The sequence below is a fragment of the Prinia subflava genome, chromosome 1 (genome assembly GCF_021018805.1).
Source record: "Prinia subflava isolate CZ2003 ecotype Zambia chromosome 1, Cam_Psub_1.2, whole genome shotgun sequence".
Taxonomy (NCBI): Eukaryota; Metazoa; Chordata; class Aves; order Passeriformes; family Cisticolidae; genus Prinia; species Prinia subflava.
Genome location: NC_086247.1, coordinates 39,151,586 through 39,175,880, shown reverse-complemented (window position 1 = coordinate 39,175,880; position 24,295 = coordinate 39,151,586). Strand labels below are relative to the sequence as shown.

The following is a 24,295-nucleotide window of genomic DNA, read 5'->3' as shown; positions in this document are numbered from 1 at the left end:
AAAACTCAGACCTTATTGTTTATGTAACTTTTCTCCTTTATTCCACTGTTGTCTGAATTATTTTTCCTTTCATTTCTTCTGGAGCTTTGTTTCTTCCATCCCATTTCAGACACCGCAAGGCAAGAAGGGCATCTCAAGGGTAGGACATGCTGGCCAAACCCACTCAAGGTTCAGCAGGACAGGCCATGTATCATTCCAATTCATTCAAACACAACACATAACTTCAGAAGTCTGTTCCAGTTGTCAATTTTATTCAAAAGGTGCCTTCTATATATTTTTAATATATAGAAATAAATATGAAAGGCCTATACAAATAGAACACTTAGAGTACCAATACTGCCCTTCATCTTTCAATACTTAAAGGGACAAAATTGCAGCAAATAGCCCACATACTTAAATAAATTTTACAAAATCTCTGATAACAATGTCCATTCGTGTCTAAATGAACCTTTTAGATTGAGTTCTCTTTTACATATATGCAGCCTCAACACAAAAGATGTTCAGCTGCCTTTGAGATGTTCACAACATAGACTGATGTACATTTTTCTCAAGATAGACAGAAAAAAAAAGGTCATACTTAAGTTATACTTCAATGCAGAAATTTAGCATTATTGCTTTTGAAGACGTGATCTGTTAACAGTATTTTTGAAACACAGTCCAATAAATTAAAAGGAACACAATCTTGCCTTCAAGTAAAACCCAAGTAATTTAAAAACTTCAGAATGGGCATTTGCTTTTATATACCATGATTCTTCCTAAAGTTTTAAAAAATTTACCACCATCTAAAATGTTTTTGGTATAAAATAATATCGTAAAGTTGATGCCTGAAGTTTTAGCTTTCATATTTTCCAGATTCTGTACTACCTTGGTGTGTGACTCTGAACTTCACATAAAGTGTTAGCAAGTTCTCTTCACAGTTTAGTTAGACAAAGCAATCCTTTTCCAGTCTGGGAACCAAGGACACCATTGCAGCTTCAGGGCCCAAAAAGTGTAAACAACAGCAAATTGAGGAGGGCAATCTGGGAGGATGGGACTTCATAACCTGAAACTGTAATTGGACAATGACCCCAATTTGTAAATGGACCAAAACTTATAAAAGTGTGAAACCTCGTGACTGGCTGTTCATGTTGGGTCCATCTTGGATCCATCTTGGGCAGAGCCACAGCCAGGCTCTTGTACTGCCCAAGGTGTATCCTTTGAAGGCCCTTCAATACATACCTGCTTTATTCCTTTAACTCTGTCTACCCTCTGTTCCAGGCAGCCTCTCTAGGCATCAAAGTAAGTAAGCCTTTTGCTTCTTGTAAACCACATTTGATAGACAATTTCCCATAAAGTGATATTTTTTTAACATAGGGCATCACCTACATGCACTTATGCAATGTCACTAATTTACACATTTAAAAGAACATAAAGCAAAGTATGCGCTTAAATAGTGAGAGGAATGACTACTACATCAAATACAACTGCTCCTTCAAATGTTGGTTATTTGTTGGGGTTTTTTGGAGGAGGTATATCTTTTTCTTTTTAAGAAAAGGTCAAACTCCAACAATATTGAAAGGCCATCACATCATACAGCAAAAAACTCTTCTGTATTTTCTGAAGGAATTTGTCCTCATCCCAGAACTAAAAAATTCCCAGATGTTAATTTAAGAACTGTAGATTAAAATTCCTAGAAAGCAGAAATATTTCAGATATTTCCTATTTGGACAATAAAACCATAGGCTTTAGCTAAGAAAAGATATAACAATAAAATTTGCTTTAAGTGCACAAAAGCCCAGTCATGCAACTCTCTCCGGTTGATTCAATTGTTTTCACTTAAGGAAAGTATACAGAACTTCCCTCTCCTTCATTATTTAACTTACATAAATAACTGTTTGAAGAATATATTTAATAGTTTATCCACATACTAAATCTAAAGAGTACTTGGGAATGCCAGTCCTGTTTTTCAAAAGAACTACTGTTTTTACAGTGCTGTAACAATTTTCTCTTTCCATCAAAAAAAAAAAAAAAAAAATTGAGCTCATGTTACTAAATAGTACTCTCATTTCTACTTCTTGATGTTTGAATGCTTGGCTCATTGTTTCAAAAGACAATTTGTAGATTTGCTGAGAGATAAATGGGACATGTCTCTACTCAAGGGAAAATATCCAACGTGCCTTGGCTTGGAATAGGATTTGTGTTGTAGGGTTCTCATTCAGAGCATCAGTGTGGTTTCCATAACAAACCTTTCTGGATCACTGTAGTTCTCTAATCAATTCACTCCCCTGAGCCCTTTCTGAGCTAACCCAGCAAAACTAAACACTTTGCAATACAGGTTTTGCAGCCATTGCTAGGGGTTCTGCAGGCCAAAAACGGCGGACTGTTTCCCAGCAGCGCGAGAGTAACAATCTCAGGAAAATTGTCATCCATGTTGTATGGCATTCATCTGGCCCACAAAACCTCCTTACACTGATGAAGGTCAAGACAATAAGACTGCAGCTCTGCAGAGGGTTTGACATTCAGGTTAGAGATCCATCATGGTAGGGATGGGAGACAGTGACAGACAAAAAGGAAGACAGGCCATATACATAAAGGCTTGCAGTAATATTTGGAAAAAAATCCCAAAACAAACCCAGAATCAACAACCCAGACACTTCCAAAAAATTAAACTTTGCTCTATTATGAATGATTTGAAGTTTGGGTTCCCGAGCTTGATACTGGACAGGGGAAAGGGCAAGTGACTTCTATCTTAAATTATACAGCCATATCATTAGGACAGTATCTAAAACCTATTATTAGAAGAATGAATAATTTACGTATGTGACTTTAGGAATGTTATAACTGAATAGTACTTATAGAAGTTTAAGTTTAGAAAACCTTAATCTTCTTTCTTTTGCCTTTGAAATCGTTCCATTAAAGCCCTGAATATATTTCCTGGAATTTTCTGATGTTTTTCTATGAGACCTTGGATTGCTGCTTTTGTCTGTAGGAAGAGAGAAAAGGTTTTGGTCAGAACATCTCATCTTCATACTGCTCATATAATAACACAATTTCTAGGCTCTTTTTAATCCTTTCAAATACCACAGAACTACTGGAAGTTCAAACTACTGTTCTTCCATATTTAAGCCCACAGGATGTGATTGTGGCAACACTGCCATGAAACAGACCAACAAACTACTATCTCTTATGTCCGGCAGCTGTGTTCACAAGCTGATTAGTGAAACACAAAAGTCAAATGACAACAGAGTAAATCCATGAAGAGATTTGGGTCTATGAAGCATAGCCCTAAGTTAAACACCTGTATGATGTACTGCAACTCAACTCCTGCCTGTGCCTAGGTTTGCATCAATAACACTCTTCCAGCGGGCATCAACTTTGCTTCTACACATGCTCAGAAGCCACACTGGAAACACCATTGTGTCTCAGCACATTTGACTTGTACAAAGTAATGCCCTCTGGACCCAAGGCCCCTGAAGGAACTGGTCTGGTGACATGCTCAGGCCACTCAGCTGCATGTGACAGCAGCCTTCACTTTCACTGAAAAAACAAACAAGCCAAGGAGTGCAGAGCAGTTACTTTTATTATATAACAGCTCTGTAGAGAACATTCAAAAGCAGGGCAACATGCAAAAGCTGTGGTGAGAACACACTTCCTATTTTGCCTAGAAAAGCACAGGCTAGTGAATTCTTAAGGACAGAAACAGATGAGCAGAGAATTATTTGTCTCTGTAAACCAGTGGTCAGCAAGGGCAAATGTTGGTAGAATGTTGTTTGTTGGTACAAGCTCCCACTTGTTTATATGAAGTAAGTGATCAACTGTTAAGTCCTTGAAGAAGGCCTTTATATATCTGGTCCTAAGTGACTCTACAGGTCTAAAATTTGTATTCAGTAAAAAAATTGAGCTTTATTTTTTGCTCTGTATATTGTGATAATGCATACTGTACCATAGCCCAAACCATGAGATACAACTTCAAAATCACTCTAACTAAATAGGATTCTAGGGAATTCGCATTTCAGGGGCCTTATCTAGCAGAATCTGAACTTAAGTCAGGGCTGGCATAAATGTAAGATGCCAATGCATGTTTGAAAGTAACTTAAACACATTTTCTGCTGAAAGCCAGCAGTTCTGAAGTCCTGTCAGAGTGACCTCACAAAAGAAACAATCAGTTTTCCATAACCAAGTCCTAGGATATTGCAGACAAACACTTTAAATGTCTTTTTGCAGAGATGTAATCATAGGGTAAACAGACAAAGAGAGACAACTGAACTGACACTGGCATGGTCAAGAAAAGTCTCTTTCTGAAGTGAAGTTTTCAGAATATTATAAGTGACCATCTGTGGAGTTTTCAAAAATACCTATTTCAGCCCACTCCATCTCACTGCTCTATCACTTAACTGGTTGATGTCTTTGCACTGTGAAATCTATTAATAAACTGAATAAACATGAGGACCTGAAAATCCTTTCATTAAGGCATCTAAATCTGAATTAAAGGAACACTTAGAAGTTAAATTGCTGGGTTAGAAGCTGGACAAAATAGAAACACACTACATAAAGCAGTGAAATTATTTACCTTTTTTTTTTTAGTGTATGTAATTCCAATAGTTTGTGAACATAGATTTGCTATGTTTGAAAGGTTTCCTTAGTATCTTTCCAAAAACACCAGGAAGCAGAATGCTTCCTCTTGGGTGAAATGCTGCTCTCTGTCAACTGAGAGCTGTCTTATCTGACCAAACTTCTTCAGTCTTTAAAGCAAGTTGTTTCTCAAAGCAAATGTAGGGTGTGATTAACTTTAAAAGACCTAGAACATCTGCAAGTTGCAGTAATACAAATACAGTATTTAAGAATGACATTCAGAGTTAGGCAGGTACAAAACTTACCATGATTACACCAATTTCTATAACTAGCTCCTAGACAGAAATCACTTGACAAAACTATTGCAGTCATTTTTATCAGAACATTCAATATTTTAGATTTACATATCTAGACATCTATCTTACCTTTGCAGCTAATTCCTCAGCAGTCATATTTGGTTCATATGGAATGGGTTCTCCAATAAATGTACGTAGCTTGACAGGAAAGCCCCCGTACAGAGGAACTACCGGCAATCTAATACGCTCATACAGCGACCTAAGTATTTCTAATGGGAAAAAATGTAGTGGAAAGCAGGAGAAAGAAAGGTGGGGAAGGGAGCAGTGGAGGGTAAAGGAGGGGACAGAGAGAGAGAGAGAGAGAGAGAGAGAGAGGAAGAGAGAGACACTGGAATTATTCTGTAAAGCATTTTTCCCCTCTATGTCTTAACATTGAAACTGGCTTGCACAGTAATCTAGTCCCCAACCCAGACTCTCAAACAATGTGTCATCTGAAGTGCTATCCTACCTTGACTTCAAATTCCTAACAGCTGCATTAATGCTTATATCAGACTTATTTCTACCCTAACTTGCTGTGAAATCTTTCCTCCAAAGAGTAGCTGAAACGAGAAGAAAGAAGAGGAGAGAAATTCAACAGCTGCCTCTCTGGAGAGGAAGAGAACGCTATGCAATACAGGTTACATGTTCAGCTCATTTGACAGGTTAGCATTAGAAACTAGCATTGGAAAAATGCATGTTCAGTCCCACTGAGGTCTACAGGATCAGAAATAGCCTATCTGCCTAAAAAGTCAGTCATGCTAAGATACTGAATTGCTCTTTCAAATCACACCCTGGTTGCAGTTAAACAATATAAAAGAAGAGAAAAACGGGTATTTCAATCAGCTCTAAGGGGACACATTCTTCTCCACATGCCACCTTCTAAGCATTTACCCCAAATGTACCCAGAAGAGATTCTTTGAAAAATGTGCGCTAATATTATCTTTCTCAGTTTCAGACAAGAAATTCCATTAACTGGGGTACTGGCATAAGAAAATCCTTACTAATCAAGATGTGGAATTTTCTGCGCACAACCTATAAAAACAAAGACAAAACTACTGAAACTAGAGTAACACCTCCAGTGATCAAGAAGTTAGACTCCTCTACTCTGCTGTAGACTGCAAGTAGCATAAATCATTTGGGCTTCAATTTCCTCTGTTTGGGATTCTCTCAAACACAGCAACAATTAATTGCTGTTTATTTTTGTACAACATGACAAATGTGTGAATTATTCCAGCTTCTGCATCTGATGCTTTGGCTTTCTCCATGCAATACACAGCTCTTAAACAGAGGAGCAGAGGAACAGAACTGTGTTGGCCTGCAGCCCTCTGATGAAGGTGAGGATGCCATACTTGAGGCAGAACATGTGGTGTGGAGACTTGTTCGGGCTCCTCTGCTAGATACTAACTAAGAGAATATAAAAAAAGAGGGGGTTCAAGACTAACAAATGAGCAGAGATGTGGGCATCGAATCATCCCAGACCCCTCAGATAAAAGACCCATCTATTCCTGTTCTGGCTGCAAGCTCCATAAGAGATAAGGAAGGAGAGCTGCCAAATGCAAGATTGTGTGAGGAACCACAGGTCTAGGGCAGAACAGAAAAGCAACTACAGATTAAATATAGCTCAAACCATTCAAACTGAAAGTAGAGGTAGAGGTGTAAGCACAGAGCTTTAGGAGAACAGGAATTACGTGTCAGTTGCAAACCTTTTTGCTTTGCTTCTTAACAGACAGTAGAAAACCTAGGGCTGGCCTAGCAGATATAAGCAGAGAAAAAAGTACTTTAAATCTTCCTGCCTTTTTCTGGCTGCTTTTTTTCTTTCTTCTACTGCTTGTGTAAAAGAACATTTTTATGTGGAAAATAACTTAGATGAGCCAATATCACATCTAATACTGATATTAAATCCTAAAAACACCTCTGAACTCTACCAGAGACCAAACATCAAGAAACAAGGCTGTGTTAAATCTCCAACTTATATGAGGATTATTTCTACAGAGATAGGCTAAACACACATGGAAAAATAAACTACAGAAAAATAGAAAATATCTTACTTATTCCTCCTAATGTCCTAAAGCCTTCTCGAACATTTTGTGTAAACATAGGAATGATGGGCTAGGAGGGAAAAAAAAAAATTAAGAATTTAAGGATGATACCACTATCTAAAAAACTTCTACCTCACTTAAACTCAACAGGAAAATTAATTTCAGAAGTGTTTATCAGACAATGATACATAGAGAGCAAAACAAGTATTCTGAAATTCTTCTGTGGCCTTCTGCCATGAGGTTTCAAACTGGAGGATACCACAAGATTTCAGTGAGTAGTCACTGTTTCAGCAAATCTATTTTCTAAGAGCAGTCCAGAATTTTGGAACCTATGGAGCATTTAGGCATCCCTCCCCGCATCTAGCAGTGTTTGCACAGTTGTGACTTAAGTGTTTAAACCTCTTACCTAATTTGTAGTTATGCTCAAAGGGAAAGATTCACAGGATTGGGACACTAAACTTGTCTGATTCCTCTCTGCTATGCTGATGGTATTGCTCCACACTGGATGTGTCATATTCAATATATGTCCGTGACTTATTTCTGCTGATGAGCACTTGGACTGGTGTCGAATAATTCAAGTTTTTATTGCTGTTTTTAAAATTGCAATCAGCTGTCAAGACTTACAAGAACTGTAAGGGCATCAGCTACTATATAAAGTTTTTTAATATCATTTTATAGTATGTGCCCACTGGACACAGCATCATTAGAAGCACAGAACTCTTCATGGGATTTTCATGAACTCAGATTCTTTTAAACTTTTTAAAGACAAGCATGGAGATGAGCTAGCACATGTAACTTTTCAGACCCCCGTCAAATTGAGGGGTTTTTGAGAGGCAAAAAATATCTCTAAATAATTACAGAGAATAAAAAGAAGTGCAGTTGCCTAAACTGAATGCATATAAATATCTTTATTCTAGAACAATCTTATTTGGAACATCTTACTTTTGACATAGAGGTAGAAATTTTTGTTTATATGACAAAAAATCTGGCAAAAAACTGCTGAAATAAGACAACTTCAACAAGTTGAAGGTCTCAGTTTCACACAATTTTTCTGATGTTTCAAACACGTTTTTCCTTCCACAAGGAGTTCTGCTTATGAGTCAAGCTGATTTAAAAGTTCATTTTTAATCTAAATAAAGATGTTTTCCCACTTTCAGCCTGCCTCTGACACTCTTTTTACTTTAATGCATCTCTCAGGGTTTGTTTTTTTAGGGGGGAATGGAGCTACAAGACCCTTGTGAGTGCATAAAGGGAACCAAAAACACATCCAATAAAATAAATGCAATTAGTGCAATCATAGTTGAATCTCAAGTGTTACCTTTCACATGCTATTACAATACATTGGTAAAATCTAAACCTGTTGAAAATACATGTTTAAACAGTGTTATTTTCCTTGTGAGAAAAGTGATGCACACTTGAGTCTTAAAAGTATTCTATTTCTATATAAAATCCAGAGATTTAACTAGTCTGTCTTTGACAGTAACTAAATATAAAACTCCTGGTGTGAGACTTGCGTTTAAATTAGGTATATGCAGACCTATGGACATATGCACACATCTTTAAAGTACAAATCTGGAATGAGAGGGACTCTGAAATGATTACTAAAATAGCTACAATTCAAATATATCACACACTGCTGTGCCCTAACTACCTGCCTGCTGACCAAGCCCAATGTACATTAGAACTGAAGAGTTCACACAAGTGACCAGCCCTGGACGTCCCTCACTACCATACAATGCCAATATAGGATAAAATGCCAATGAGTCTATATACCCTTGTGGGTCACACCACACTTTAGTGACAGAAGAAACAGAAACACTGGCTTGGACTCCATGATCCTGATGGTCCCTCCCAACTCAGCATATTCTGTGACTCTGATATGTAGGGCTGTTTCCCACCCATGCTGGTCACAGAGGGCTAAGCCATCACAATACTAACCAGGTATATTTAAAACAGCACATGCTTATAAGGAGAAACCATCCTGTACTTCATCTCTTGTTCTTTTAGACTCTGTATTTCCTAACCACACTATACTTAGCTGACACCAAACCCTTCTTACCTATCAAAAGCAACAAAAAGAGTCTTGAAATGTAGTTGTTAGAGGAAGAGACCATACTCATGACAGTCAGAAATCTAACACTAAATATATGATAATCAAAACAGCTTTCTCTGGAAGAAAGTACTAATAACTTAGCTTTCTTTGCTTCTCTTCCATGATGTGCCATACTTACCACTTTTGCATCAATGGCCACCTGAGCAAAGCCCTTGCGGTCGCTCCACAGAATCGTGTACATTTCATCACTGAAGAGCGCTTCCCGAACCCCGCCTGGGGCAATGGCCAACAGATGGCCCTTCTCCAGAGTCCTGACACAAACCTCTTTTGGTCCATGTATAACTCCAAGTACATCAATTAGTATTCTAAAACCTGTAGGGTAACATAGCATTAATTCAGAAAATGTTAATTCATACTAACATTCAGTACAGATTCCCAGTACAGAACACTATGGCTAAAATTTAATTGTCTAATAAGCTGTGGCCCCAAATCCCCAAGAGGGAGGGAAGATTACAGAATCTGGTCCCTAAAGTTGAAGATTTAGGAGTTTTAGTGGCTTCCTGTCACAGTAAAGTCAGGGGTTATCCCACAGTCAGGATTAAACTGAAAAAGAACTGTCAAGCACTCTGGTATTTTTCACATGTCCCTTTGAGGGAGTTGTTTGACTCAAGGGCACTGGCTCCTTGCTCAAGCTCTACTGTTCAAACATAGCACAGTCCAATAGAGAGCAACAAGAAGCAATACCAGGAAATTGCTCTGGTTCTGTTTTGTGAACTTCAGCAAAGAACAGCAGTGCACAAGAAGGAGAATGACAGAAAATGCAGCATTCTCTGCATTATGGATCACTGCAGCAACTGATTCTGGTTCAGTCTGTGAGTACCTGGATGGCATTTCATACAGAGAGGCATCTGGAAAGCCTCAATTGGGTACACCCGCCTTCTGTTAATATTGTAACTGAAGTTTTTGACCTAAGGTTACATAAACTCTTCATATCACCTTGAATTTGACATGTCATTCAGACTGTACTCTTCAAGAAACAGCAGAACATCAAAAATTTGCTACAAGCATCAAAAGGAACATATCTGATCAATTTAGACAACTAGCCCATTGCTAAAGGACACAACTACCACAGACATTTGTTTGCAGGAAATAAATCCTGTTCAGATGGTTCAATAGATTTTAAAGTTATACAGTATTTATGAGTAGTGCAAACCAAAATGGCAACTTTGGATGACTAGGTGGTAAGGGAAACATTACTTCTCTTTCTTGAAGTTTCCCACTGAAGCAAACAACCTTTTCAGCCACAGACAAGGACAAAGAACTGATATAGTCAAGTTTGCCTCCTAATAACAAATGAAAAGCTGTAACTATAAACACATATTTGTTACATACACAAACATGCTAAAGGAGAGCCTGAAAAAGGTTAAGAAGACAGAGGTCTGTCTCGTCTTACAGCTTGCATAAAGGAAGGGCTTGGGAAGAAAAGCATGAGGCAACACATTATTAGTTTATTCTTAACTAAACTCTGATCTCTAACTAGTCTTTGAAGCTGGTGTGAGTATAATTACTCCCAACTCATCTCTATACCCAATCAGGATCTGTTGGTACATATGGCCAAAGAACACAAGCTGCATACACCTGTCTCATATTTTGCTGTGCCTGCCTCACACACTACTGATGACAGTCTTCATGTAGTAGCATTTGCATGGAGGAACACCTGAAACAGTTTACCTAATTGAAATTCATTTCTTTCAGCTGCTTTTTTTGTGGGATTTTCAATAGCTGATTTTTACAATGCTTGACATTCCAAAACTAATTAAAGCTCTCTGGAATGCACCTGCTGGTAAAAAGCTGCCTGTCTCTCAGTCCTTTCTGTCAGTGAGCTCAGAAGACACAAAAAAACCCATGAAAAGGCTTGAGATGAGCAGGAAGAGACTCCAAGGAAGCAAAGACTGTGACAATACCATTTCTGTATTGGATACACTCAGGAAGGGGTGAGGGAGAGGGTGTGTGTGATGAAGCAGTACCATGAGTCTGTCCAGTTCATGTATCAGTAAAAAAAGAACAGAATATTGACAGAATATAGACAAAAAATGTCCTACACAGCATAATTGTCCAGGGAAGTTTCAAGTCTTCACAAAAGTTCTCAGCTGTACTTCCTCCCTTGACTTCTAGTATCAAATTTACATTCTGAGCTGTACTTCGCAGCCCTGCTAGCATATCCCTCATTACTATTGATATCTCTGCTTCAGTACCAAAGAAGAACTTGGCTCCCTTAAAGCAGCTGAGAGATGGAATCTGACACAATGGCCCTGAAAGGACAGCCAGGGTACCTATGTCTAAGGCAAAAGTCACCACAAAGTTAGAAGAAACACTGGGGTAGCACTGCATGAAAGGGGCCAAGAATCTGTTTTTCCATTTTAAATAATCAAACAACTCTCAAAATTATCTAAACATAATTTTTCAGCCATTCAGAAGATGTTCTTCCAGACACCGAGAAGTTCAAACCTAATTTGATTCCACAGTTCAACTTGAACTCTGCCTTTTGTCCCAATGTACTCCTGTCCTATTATCCAAAAGACTGCAGTGGCAGAAATGTTTGAAAACCCTTTGGAGACTACTCAGTAATGCATGTAACACTGCTCTCAACTTGTGCACTATGTGCATTTTTCTATCTTGGCCCCAGTGACTGTAACATCAGCGCTGTCAGCTACCAGGTAGCAGAATGGCAAGGATGTCATCATTTTCCCATGCTGGACCTTTAGGACCCCAGACAGAGAGGAACCATTTAGCCCATTGAATCCAACCTTCCATAGTTGTAAATAATCACACAGAAGTATCTGCAGAGCAGCTAGTTCACAAGATACTTTGCAACACCTTGTGCATGTAACAGACAAGAAGCCAAAGCTCCTTTTCTCTGGAACATTACAGGAAAGGGTTTGTCTTAGTTACATAAAATAGCAGGCAACCTTTTAAAGAGAGCTCCCAGATGACTTTAGGAAGCAAAAATGGCCCATACTGTAGCAGAGGATGATGGACAAAAACACAAGTGAAATCTCAGTCCTCCCTGAATGCTTTGGGAAAAGGCTTTCTCCTAAACTTAGAGAAGTCAATGTATTTCTGAGCACTACACAGCTAAGAGTCTAAAGGAACCAGAAAGCTGGAATATTGGGTTTGTTTTTCTCTGTGGCAAACCTCTAGTTATAAAAGATGGAAAAAAAGAATTCACATGACTGTAGTTCATATCCTTCTCCTCCAAAATGCAAGAAAAACATACTTAATACTGACACAATTCTGATACATCCATGTGTCTAACATACTCCCCAAATGCACCGCCACCCCCTCCCATTTCCCCTGCATTGAGCATAATAACTTTTAGTTAAAAGGTTTCTGAAAAGGCATCCAATTTCATCTGAATACTTAATCAAGATCAGACAGCCTTAGTATTAGGATAAAATTACGCTATCTTTCTGGTTTGATTCACAAGAGAAGCAGCATCTACCTGAGTTGCCTGTCATAGATTAGCATGCTCATTTTGAAACAATCCACAACATTTTCTGGACTCTTTGGACTTGTCTCCCTGAACAGCCTTAATTCCTTCACAGAACCACAGAATTATGTAGGTTAGAAGGAAGTTCTGGAGGTCATCTAGTCCAGCCTCCTACTCAAACTAGATCAGGCTATTCAGAGCCTCACCCAGCAGAGTTTTGAAAGTCTGCAGGGATGGAGATTCCCAACTTGCCTAAGCAATCTGTTCAGGTGTCTGATCACTCTGCTGCTAAAATACCTTTCCACATGTCTAATCAAAATCACCTGTGGCGCAACTTGTCTCTACTACTTCTCAATCTGTCGCTGTGCACCTGTCAGAAGAGTCTGACTGCTCCTCTCCCCACCCTCCCACCAGGCTGCTGATGACAGCAATAGTATCTTTCCCCACTCTTATCTGGTACAGACAGAAATGCAGTTCTCTCAACCTCTCCTTGTACACTGTGCGCTCCAGACCAAAACTGGACACCGTATAAAAAGAGGCACTTGTAAGATGCCATGCCAAGGGAAAAAACCTCTTCACTCAACCCAGTGGCTACATTCATGCTAAGAAAAGCTCACTGCAGTTCATCTTTTTGCTGTAAGGGCACACCGTCCACTCACATTCAACTTGTTGTCCACTAGAATCCAAAGACCTTTTCTGCAAAGCCCCCTTTTATCCAGAGTACTGTTGCACAGAATTGCTCCATCCCAGACCCACAGCTCTACATTTGCTTTTGCTGAACTTCATATTTCTGCCAGTTGAACTCTGTGAAGTCACTCTGAGATCAAGCTTTCATGCCCAGTATATCAACAGGTCTCTCCGTTTGGTAGCATCAGTGAATCTCCTGTGCATACTGCAGCCCCTCATCCAGGGGTACTATAAAAACACTAGGCAGCAGTGATCTCAGTATCAATCCATGAGGAATACCTGTAGCTGTTGGCTAGATATTGTACTGCTGAAACCAGTTCTTCAAGATCAGCCATTCTGCAATGCTACTGAATAACATTTGGGGGACTCATAAGTATACTCACACTTAGAGCCTTATTTTAAAGCAGAAAAGGAGTAAAACATAATGCTCCATTTGATAAAAAATTGTGCCTATATAGCTACAATATGGAGCCAAATCTGCATTGTGAAGGAGGGTGTATTAGTCAACTGTATGCAAAAGATTTGATAACCACCGACAAATGAATCTGTTGGCAAAAGAGGTTGTAGAGGCAAAGCCATACTGTGATCAGTATGGAAAAGTTCTTTTCAGGGACTAAGGCTGAAATAAATCTATACTGACAAAAAGACAGTTTTCTTATATGAGTTGGTTCCACTAAAAGCACCAGAATGCTACTACAGAATGCTCCTTGTAATCCATTTTGTGAATTGACAGCCCCTTAATCACAAATTGAACTTGGGAAAGAAAGTGGGTACTACTGTATTTCACACAGACAAAAAACAAACCCCTCACATAATTAATTTCACCAACTGGCAGTGCATTTCACTAGGCTGTCCAGACAGAATCTTGCCCTAAACATATTTTTCATTTTCTACCTGCTTCACCTCACTTTTCACACAAACATGTTGAACACTTTTCTAGCTTTGCTCCAGAACAGATTCTACATGAAACACTCTTCCTGGGGACAGGTTCCACTGCCCACCATCCTCAAGTGGATAAGAGTTGGGTGGGATAAGAAAATACACTGTCACTCCAGACTAGTATTCTTAACTTATAGGGCATTTGTTCCAGTTTAATTCTTAATCAGTTCACACCACTCATTCTGCCTATATTAATGAAAAAGAAACATCTAACTGAAATCTTTGCTAATGATTAATACAGAGAACACTGCTTCTCCCACGATTTCCTTCTCTTTGTTTCTAAACACTCTAGTCATTGGAAGGTGTTTCCCAAACAGGACTATGTCCCATCCTTGCATGGGCCAGTCTCACTCTTGTTTGTAAAGAACATGCTCTGTTTCAAAACTTTGACAAAATTTGTCTGAATGTCTGCTCTGAAAGCTGTGTTCCTGCAACATGATTTTTATTAATTACACGATGAAAAAATCAAAATAAAAATTCCAAAACTGCTTGTTTATAATGAAGTATGTTACCTGGTAATCTAAAGACAAAATGATCAGCTACTACTCTGCAGCGCCTCTTCTTCATTATGTGAAGTCTAGCTGAGAAATAAATATAGTCAACAGGAGTAGCTCCATGATAAAATACAACAAGTCCTGGTCCTTGAGGAAGATTTTCAATACCATGAAGCTCATAACCTGTTAGGAGTTAAAAATGTAGCAGATGTTAAATTTCTATACAAATCTATCCCAAAGAAACTAAGTTGCAGCAAGTTGGCAAACTGAAAGCAACATGGATCGAAAAGTGGTAAGAGTAAAGTGACCAATAATAAGTCAGGAGGTAACTTGCAGCCTCTATAGGAAATATAAGTTGCTTCATAGATAATACAAGTTTCATTTAAGGCACCACACACCACACTTGGAGAAAGAGCAAAAAAAAACCCCAACATTAAAACAATACATTCAGTCTCGCTATCTTGAACTGTACAATTTATCCTTATTTTTTCCGTTCACTGTTTTCAAGGCTAGAAAGTCCTCTGAATCAATCATTCAAGAGAAATCAAAATGCAGACTGGAGTGGTGAAACAACTATTCCAAGCTATTATTAACCTTTCAAAGTTCATCACCACCAGTGACTGTTTTAGAAGATTTGACATGACAGCACCCATTTTTATGTCTCCCTTTACTCCAGGATATGAAGCTTATCTTTGCTGCTTCAAGTTATACCTGTTCCAGCTTTCCATCACTATATACTAAAAGCTAGTTGGGACTATATATGCCCAGCTGAAAAATACATAAACACACATAAGCTTCTTCCTGATCTCACATTTCTGTTCAAGTTATAGTGCAGAATGTATTTAATTAACATAAAATGCCAAAATGCATCAGTATAGAATGTATTCAGTTAACGCTCAGTAGTCCTGTTACAATTTCTTTTTTAAAATAAAATAAGAAAAAGAAAACACCCCCAAAAAAACCCTCAACCAAATCCTGTCACTTCTTCCAAAGGTAATCAGGTCTGCAATTCCTATTCCATTCACTTAATTCTGAAGGTACTCTGGGCTCTTGTCCCTGTATTTTATTTTGTACACCTGTGGAGCTGCAACACATTGCAAGTGTATCATCTGTCCCCTCGCAAGGGACCACTAACTGTGCTCCATGCCAGCCAATTAACATGGCACTGGCATAATACATGTAAAGCCACAGGTATCAATCACCTGGCTGGGAGGTCGGTTTGGGGCTTTTTGGTTGTGGGGTTGGTTTTCTCCTCAATTCCTTTTTTTCTTTTTTTTTCTTTTTTTTTTTTCTTTTTTCTTTTTTTTTTTCTTTTTTAATTCAGTTAGATTTCAGGATGGAAAGTTCTTCTTATGATATCCTGATGAATCAAGTGGGGGGAAAAATAACTGGAAAACATTTCATTCTTTAGTAAGACAAGTGTATAGATAAGAGGGAAGCAGCTGGCAGGGCAGAAAAAAGTCACAGCTGTTAATGAGGGACCAGATAAGAATCTTCTTGCACAAATAAAATGTCAGACCTTATAAAAAGAAAAAGTTACTAAGGATTAAAAGAGTCAAGGCCTTAAAAATAATTTTCTTGTGAAAAAAAAAGTAAATAGCATTTTACTGTGAAGTGAGCATTTTAAGGTCTTTGATGTAGCTGTTGATTTTGATGTAGTGTACTTCCCTAGATTTGAAAGTTACATCTTAGTCTTACAAAGCCTATCTGATACAGCTGCCACACCATCTGGTTATCAATGCCTTCAAAACCTGCTTCCCTTTGACTAGAGAACAAATAGAGATGATTTTCAAGAAGGATTTATTCTATATGTAAATTGCTCTTAAGTATCTCTTCTTCCTTTTGCTGCATCTAGACTGAATGGCTCTGAAAGAGCCTTATGATTTCCTTAGAGAGGAGAGCCAAATCATTTATTAAATCTGTCTTTATAAAGAAATAATAGCAGAAGGACAAAGAACAGGGCCCTTAGTTTTGACATTCTAGTAGAGAAAGTAGTAGTCCAAAATACAAAGACAAATAAAAAAGTATAGCTCTGTACCAGTGTCAGGCTCTGAAGTTAATTTCAAGAAGCAACTAAGTGCTCGTCTTAGACATCATTTGGCATTTTATGTAAGACTGGTTAAGTGCAATTAAAATTATGCTAACATGTGCTGGCTGACATACTAGCTGTCAGAGAACTGGCATTTAACTTCCATATATTGACCCTGAAACAATACAGTTAATTGATCTAGTTTTTAACACAACACACATTTCAGGTCTCCTTCATATGAAGAAATCCAGGAATTGTTATAAAAAGCCAAAAACGGAAAAAAGGCAGTTAAAAAAATTGTGCATATATTTAACCAGAACAGAGATCTCATTTTATAGCAGCAAAGGAATAAATGGAATAATCAATAAAGGAATAAGACAAAAGACTTACATCCTAAAAAGTCTCGATGCTTTTTTTTTTTGTCTCAAGCACCACTGACAGACACTCATAAAACAGAAAAAAAAACCTGGCCTGATTAGGCATGTACCAGCAGCAACAATCAGGCATGTATTGATAACCTTGAAAGCTAAACAAGGAGTAAGAGCTTCAGAAGTTTTTAATGAAAGGTCAGATCTCACTTACCATGCCATAATCTTCCATGCCCATCCCATAAGGTTGCCAAAACTTCTCTCGCACCTACCCAAGCATCATGGGAATAAGCCTCCTTTATTTCATTCTTCCTTTTATAAATATGAAGCCAGAGAATGGAAACGTAGAAGAGAATGACGAGAACTCCTGGAAGTACAAAGACTACTACAAGTGGAAAAAGCAGCCATAAAATGTAGACTGCATAACTCAGATAATCTCCAATATCCTGCACACCAGTCCATTCTTCCAGAATGTAAGTCAGGCAAGCCAAGTAGGACATAGATGTTGGTCCTGCAGTACAGGATTCATTTCCACCTGTCATCTCCTGTTTAAAATAAAAATTTAAAAAAGTATATGAATAAATCTTCAAAAAATATAGGCCTGCCTATACTGTTTACTCATATAATAAACCTCTCTGATGCATTTTATTCGTACACCATCTACCCCACATCCCAGCAGCACCTATTACAAACATAACAGGTCACACAGCAAAATTTTTACTTGATCTTTACAGTCCTTTTCTTTTGTGTACTGGAAATGCTGACAATTCTAATGGAGAAAGATGGTGCAATTGCCTAATTTCAGGCTAGGATTTTATCTCATTGAAAACTGTTCAGCTTGAACAGAGCCAGAACATTTATACTGTTACCAATACCAATTAATACTGAATTTCTGAATTTCAGAAAGCTGTATTGATTAGTCTCATTTATTGTTACAATAAAATAAAACCTTCTCTCAAGTACTAACTACAACAGGAAATAGCACAATCTCAAATCCATTGCTTTGAGGAAAACCTACTGAACACTTCCGCTCACTACAACCATGGGATGACTCAGGAAGAAGACTCTCAAATAAGAAAGTCTCAACCCTAGAAAGCCCTTTATTTGTTCCCAGAAACTTACTGATAGCGAAATGTCAAGACCCGGAGCAACACACTGAGAGGCAGCAGAAAGGACAAGGAGAAAAAGCTCACAAAAAGTCCTCTTTAGTTTTAACTGCTCTGGCTTTACTGTATCTCTCTATAAGAATCTCTCCATGCCAATGCTAGCTCCTAAAAAGTTACCAGCCCATAGAAGTCAAGCCTGCAATTTCAGACTTACTATAACTCTGGAATACTTTTTTCTTAGCTTTGTACAATTTAGGGGACAACTTGCTATTCACTTCACCTTACAAACACAGGACAGCCTGAAAGCTTGCCTAATTTAGCTACAGTGCCTGAACAGTAAACTTAATACCTCTGGGTACAAAAATTGTTCTAGGCTAGAAAAAAGCTGGTTGGTCAATATTCAAAGTTCTGCTAGTCAGGATCAAGAAGAAAAAAATGTTGCAACTGTAAAACAGGCTTGTAGAGAGAAATGGATTAAGAACAGCATCTCTAAGAATGAAAAGAATCTAAGCTTGAAGTTGCTGTGTTTTGCTTATTACAATGTGACTTACAGCAGGTATGACTGCAAAGCTCCTGTGCCTAGACAGACACATATGTCTATCATTCTTTTACTCTTGCTCTGTTTTTGCAAGAAACAAGACTGAAATATAGATGATAATATTGCTTTCAGAACATTGTTGACAACAAAAATTACACAGCAGATCAATTTTACTCCACATTTGCTAAGGAACATTGAAACACATACAAGAGTAGAACTCATTTCACTTATTTTTCCTATCTCAATTTTCCCTCATGTTCTGGCAGAGCAAACTTGTCTCTTTTCCTTTGGTTTTGGAAATCAGCCTCTACCCACATTACTCAAAACAACTCCTATTAATGAGAAGAAAGTTGATCTTTGCTCCCACAGTCCATGCCTGTTCCAAACTAATTCAGGTTTATAACATTTCACTCCTCAGCATGTTCTTGGGGACAGTGTGATGGGCAGCTGATTTCTCTCCAGCCATATATAAGCACACAGCATTAGTGACATGCCCTTCACTGATTTTGTGCATCTCTCTGTGGGGTGTGAAATAGGGGGAAAGGATGGGAGAGTCTGTGGGAGAGCAAAAGAAAGCTCTTTTTCATTCCAGTTACCAGAACTGAATTCCAGAACCTGTCAGGCAACAAACACCCACAGCAAGTATAAGAAACACAACTTATGAGACCAAGCAAGATCTAGGATCAGCATTCAACACCACAATATTTACCAGCCTGTTATGCCTGGACTTCTCCAATGGCTCCTCCTACTACCTAGAGACCAATATGGAGCATGGGCTTTAGCACAGAAGCATTTTTTCAAAACTGAGCGGTGATTATGTAGCTGAAAAGAATACTTACAGCTATACTCTCCCACTTATTATATATTTTTAATTGTTTATGGCTTTCCCCAAACCCCAAATCCTCCATCAAGCAAATTTAAAGTCTTGTTCACACATGTCAGTCTTGCAAAATATTATGTGTCCTTTTGCCTGCAATGCTCAATGCAATACCTCAAATGCAATCACCACGGTTTTCAAAGTTCACTTGCATATCTGTGTGCTAAACTGCAACAGAAATTAAGATCTAACACCTTCTGTTCTACCAGCCACAGAGGGAAGAGCTAAAGCACTGCCTTCCCTTAGGAACAGTAACTCTACCCTGAGCAATGCTGCTTCCTCCTCTTGAAGAGCATCACAGGATAATTTATCCCAGAATTTATACTGTCCAACCTCTTCCTAACTGACCAGTTAAATCAGGTAGCTCAATGACATGTCCTGTCCAGTTTGTAGCATCTCCGTGGATGGAGATCCCACAGCTTCTTCAGGCCCTAATCCAGTGCTTGAATACCTTCATGGTATTCGATGGTTTTTTATTCTAGTTCTAGAGATCCCCTTACTACACCTTGTGTCTGTTGCCTCCTGTCCCTTTGCTGTGAGCATTCTACTGCCCCCTCTAAAATCACTCATTAAGAGCAGCAGTAAGGTCATCACAATGTGGGTACAATGGCAGTGAAGAACGGGAGGCAGATTATGATCAAAAAAAGCCCAGGAGTTCCACATTGAACACAGGTTCAACACAGTTCTTCTGTGCTACTAACAAATAATGGCACTAGTCTGTTCCAACTTGCTGTTTAGCAGTTCAAAATACACATTTTTAAGTTCTAACTTGCTAATGCACCAGATTACATTTTTCACCAGTTCACAAAGACGCAATTTTTCATTTGACTAATGACAGTGTACACCGACTTCAGGCTTTATGATGTGGAAATACGGCTACCACACAATTCCCTTCGCTGACTTCCAGCACATGACCCAGAAAATTCCTTCACTAAGCTACAACTTCAGGTGCCGCCAGCAGATGTTGGGATACCTGAGACGCCAGTGATCACGACAGAAGGAGCGATCATGGACAGGAAGGCGCTCTGCCGTGAACGACACACACCACGATTTCAGCATGCATATGCAATGTGTAAGTGAAACCTCTGGAGGACACCCCAGTGTTTCCAAACCAGAAGGACACTGCAAAGCAGCAGCTACGACACGTCCCTGTCAACAGAAACGCGCGGCCACGGAGGGCGTTCCTACCAGAATTAACACTGCCACCACAAGCACACAAAAAACCCAAACAAACGAGAGATACCAGAAGACCCTGTTAATCCTGCAAGTGTCACCTGCGACAGGAGAGACCCTAGAAGAGGGCGGCTTAGCCCTTGTTTTGGCACCAGAAGTGGGCTGGGTTCTGTGCCTGCTGCTCAGCGCTCCCTTCTGCAGGCGGATGGAGGGGGTCGAGGCTCGCTTTCCTGACAAGAAGGACGCAGCCCCGGCCCGGCTGCCCCCACGAAGCCCCCGGCTGCCATCGCTCTCCGCCCGCAGCCCCTGTGACTGAAGCAAGGCCCGAGCTCGGCGGTGACAGAGGCCGCCAGGGCCAGTCCCCTCCCGCCCAGGCACCTGCGGGGCGGCGGTAGGGCCAGGCCCGGCCCGGGCCCCTCCGCCCGCCCGGCAGCGCCCGCTCACCTTGCCCTGGCGGCGGCGGGTCCGGCTGCAGCCCCGCGTCCCCGCCGGGGCCCGGTTTTACTCTCCGCCCGCCGCCCCCGCGGAGGCCGGGTGCCCGCGGGCTGGCCGGGCCGGGGCGGCTCCCGGCGGCGGGGCGGGGGCGCGCCGAGCGAGGGCGGCGGCGGGGGCGCGCGGGCGAGCCGGGAACTCCGCGCCGCCGGGGCGCGGCAGCCGCCCGGACCCGCGTGCGGCGCGCACCGCCCGCCGCTTCCGCCGCGGCGGCAGGCGGCTGGGCGCCGCCAGGGGGCGCGCGCGCCCCGCGAGCCGGAGGGGCGGGGCGGCGGGGGCGCAGGGCGCCGCCTGGCGGCGCGGGCGGGCAGGGCGGGAGCCCGGACCCGCAGAATTCCGGAGGGGATTGGGCTGGGAAAGAGCTCCGGCATCATCGAGACCGACCTGTGCCCGAACAGCACCCGGACAGCTCGGCCACAGCACTGGGTGCCACGTCCAGCCCGTCCTTGAACACCTCCAGGGACTCCGCACCCCCTGGGCAGCCCATTCCAGTGGCTAATCTGTGAAGATTGGAAATCCCTCCTAATGCCCAGCCTGAACCCCTCTGGTGCAGCTTGGGACTGTGTCCTCTCGTACTGCCGCTGGCTGCCTGAGGGAAGGGGCCTCCTCTCAGAGAGTTGCAGAGAGTGATAAGGCCGCCCCCGAGTCTCGATTTCTCCAGATTAAACAACCCCAGCGCCAAGCACCTGCTGTTCCCCTCCTGCCGTGAGCACCGCACTCCGCCCAGCCGCCCTTCCCCGGTGCCTGCCGGGTGGGTGCAGGCCTCCTCCTCCCCCCACCCCGCTGGCCGTGCCACAGCAGCACCCACAGCTGGTACCCACGGGTACCCACTGCACTTCGTCCGTGTCCAGACACTCTGTGGTTTGGACACTGCATTCACCCTGCTGTTAGGGCATTCCTGACTGCCCAACAGCTGGGGATGTAACCCCTGGATTTACACATAAAAATAAAATAAGGGATTTACAAATAAAAATCAGGCAAAGAAGTGGAGCGCCACTCCAGTGACAGCAGGTGCAGCTCCAAACACACGGGTATTGATGCAGTACCCTACCTGCTGGGACGACACGGAGCGCTGCCATGGCTGCGGCCTCAGCCTTCGGTGGGATGAACTTGGACAGCTCTTCCAGGTCCCCTCCTGTCGTGCTCTTGCTTCCACACGTACATCGTACATCGTCTGCCTCTCGACATCTGCAGCTGCTCAGCTGAGCAGTTCCCACAGTTTACCGTGTAACTGTTGCCACTGTCATCCAATTAATAAATGCGCAGTTGTACACACTCTTTACTGCTTCCACTGTCACCCAATTAATGAATTGGTCACAGCCCCAAGCCTGCCAGAGTTGAAGAGGAATTTGGACAGGCACATGGTGCAGCTCTTGGGGCTGTCCTGTGCAGGGCCAGGAGCTGGGGCTCGATGATCCTTCTGGGTCCTCTCCAACTCTGGATATTCTCTGACTCTACGATTTCATTCATCTACTGTGTTATCATATTTTTCCCCAATGCAACACCTTGTAGTTTGAGCTGGTTAAAGCTTATACACAAAAAGCTACAAAACCAGAATTGCCCTGCATTATTTACTGGGAAAACTATACATAAACAAGAGTCATAAATGCTATTTTCATTTTGAGGCAGGCATGGGTCATTTTCTGGTTTTCATTTCTTTTTTGTTGTTGTTGTTCTATGATAGAGAGGCTAAAAAAGAAGTGTAGCAAGGGAGTGATTTGATCTGCAATTACATTTCTATTTGTATGACAAGAATTCTAGTTTCTATAACACCAGTTTTTAGTTCTAGTTTCTATAATACTGCTCTAAAAAGACTAACAATTTAGAGCAAGCTACTAAAATAATATAATAACTGCTTATTTTAGAGCATTACTACAATGTTTCTGGAAAAAAATGTTTACAATTTTTTATTAGAAGAATAACATACATCATTCAAAATCCTTCCTGTTTTTCAGTAATAATTTTGTCTATCATCCTAAGACCCCAGAAAATAGACAACTGTGACAGAAGACAATAAATAGAAATTATTTTTTACTCAGAGAAGCTGCAGATAACACAGTGGTGCTTCTAAAAGGTGTAATAGCCTGGGAAAGACTTAAACCTTGTTAGAAAATATTAATAGCTGTCTGGAATAGAGGAGATAGAGACAGAAATCTCTGCTTTGAAAGACAATCAACCCTCTAATTACATATTTCCTACCCAAGGTTAGTGCTCCATTGTGAGTTGCAGCACATCTCCTAGCATCATGCATCAGACAGTTTGGCATTTGAAAGGTTGTGCAAATTCTGATTACTGAAGTGGTTAATTGGTCACAGAATCAGAATCGTTAAGTTGAAAAGGAAGTTTAAGACCACTGAGTCCAATTAATAACCTAACTCTGCCAAGCCCACCACTAAACCGTATCCACGAGTGCCACATCTACACATCTAATTACCATGGTGACATCACCACTGTCCTGGGCAGGCTGTTCCAATGCTTGACAGCCCTCTCAGTGAAGAATTTTTTATTGATATCCAATTTAAACCTCTCTCAGCACAACTTCTTTTTCCTCTTGTTTTGTCCCCTATTACCTGGGAGTAGAGACTGACTCCCACCTGGCCAGAACCACACTTTCAGGTTGTTATAGGTGTTTGTCCCCACATAGGCTCCTTTTCTCCAGGCCAAACACCTCCCTCAGATTTTCCTCATAAGACTTGTGCTCCAGACCCTTTACCAGCTTCGCTGCCCTTCTTTGGACACATTCCATGATGATGTGAATGTACTTGAAAAACAGGATAGCCAGACAATGATTCTGTCTAGTCCTTCTACATTTTCTGCAATACAAAGAAAGCTTTTAGATTCAGGTTACTTAGAATTCCTCTTGCTTCTTCATCTGTGTCTATTTTAGTATTCTATAACCTTTTCCTTTAGTTCCTTTTCTCCCTTGACTTAAGCTCAGGCTTTGAATTTTAGCTTGTATCGCTGCAGTGCGGCACGTAAGACTTCATGGTTTGAATTCCTGCTAATGTCCAGGCATATCAGTCTGCATCTTGATCTATTTTAGTTTATCATCTCTTATGCTTGCTGAGTCTCTACTGGGACAAAAATCTTTCTGCCTGTATACAGCAGTTATAGTTAAGGTGTT

At 40.7% G+C, this 24,295-nt stretch overlaps 1 protein-coding gene across 3 annotated transcripts; it reads right to left on the bottom strand.

The window, feature by feature from the left end:
- Positions 1–230: 230 nt before the first annotated feature.
- LOC134548827 (DGAT1/2-independent enzyme synthesizing storage lipids-like) lies at positions 231–24,145 on the bottom strand. 3 transcript variants are annotated; one of them, XM_063393938.1, is made up of 7 exons: positions 22,223–24,145; positions 17,200–17,530; positions 14,607–14,771; positions 9,157–9,350; positions 6,935–6,995; positions 4,977–5,116; positions 231–2,962 (listed from the first exon to the last, which is right to left on the bottom strand). In XM_063393938.1, the coding sequence occupies exons 1-7, from the start codon at positions 22,340–22,342 to the stop codon at positions 2,858–2,860; spliced, it is 1,116 nt and encodes a 371-aa protein (XP_063250008.1). In that variant the 5' UTR covers positions 22,343–24,145; the 3' UTR covers positions 231–2,857. The 3 variants fall into 3 exon arrangements, with proteins under 3 accessions (XP_063250008.1, XP_063250015.1, XP_063250026.1); XM_063393945.1 differs by lacking the exon at positions 22,223–24,145 and adding an exon at positions 21,124–21,327; XM_063393956.1 differs by lacking the exon at positions 22,223–24,145 and adding an exon at positions 20,781–21,087.
- Positions 24,146–24,295: the final 150 nt, after the last annotated feature.

Excerpts from the sequence above, each read along its gene's own strand:
- LOC134548827 (XM_063393938.1), bottom strand. The coding sequence starts at position 22,342 with ATGTACGATGTACGTGTGGAAGCAAGAGCACGACAGGAGGGGACCTGG. Across the intron at positions 5,117-6,934 it reads TAGGACATTAGGAGGAATAA|AAATACTTAGGTCGCTGTAT; the intron begins GTAAGATATTTT and ends TTTTCCCATTAG. Across the intron at positions 2,963-4,976 it reads CTGAGGAATTAGCTGCAAAG|ACAAAAGCAGCAATCCAAGG; the intron begins GTAAGATAGATG and ends CTCTTCCTACAG.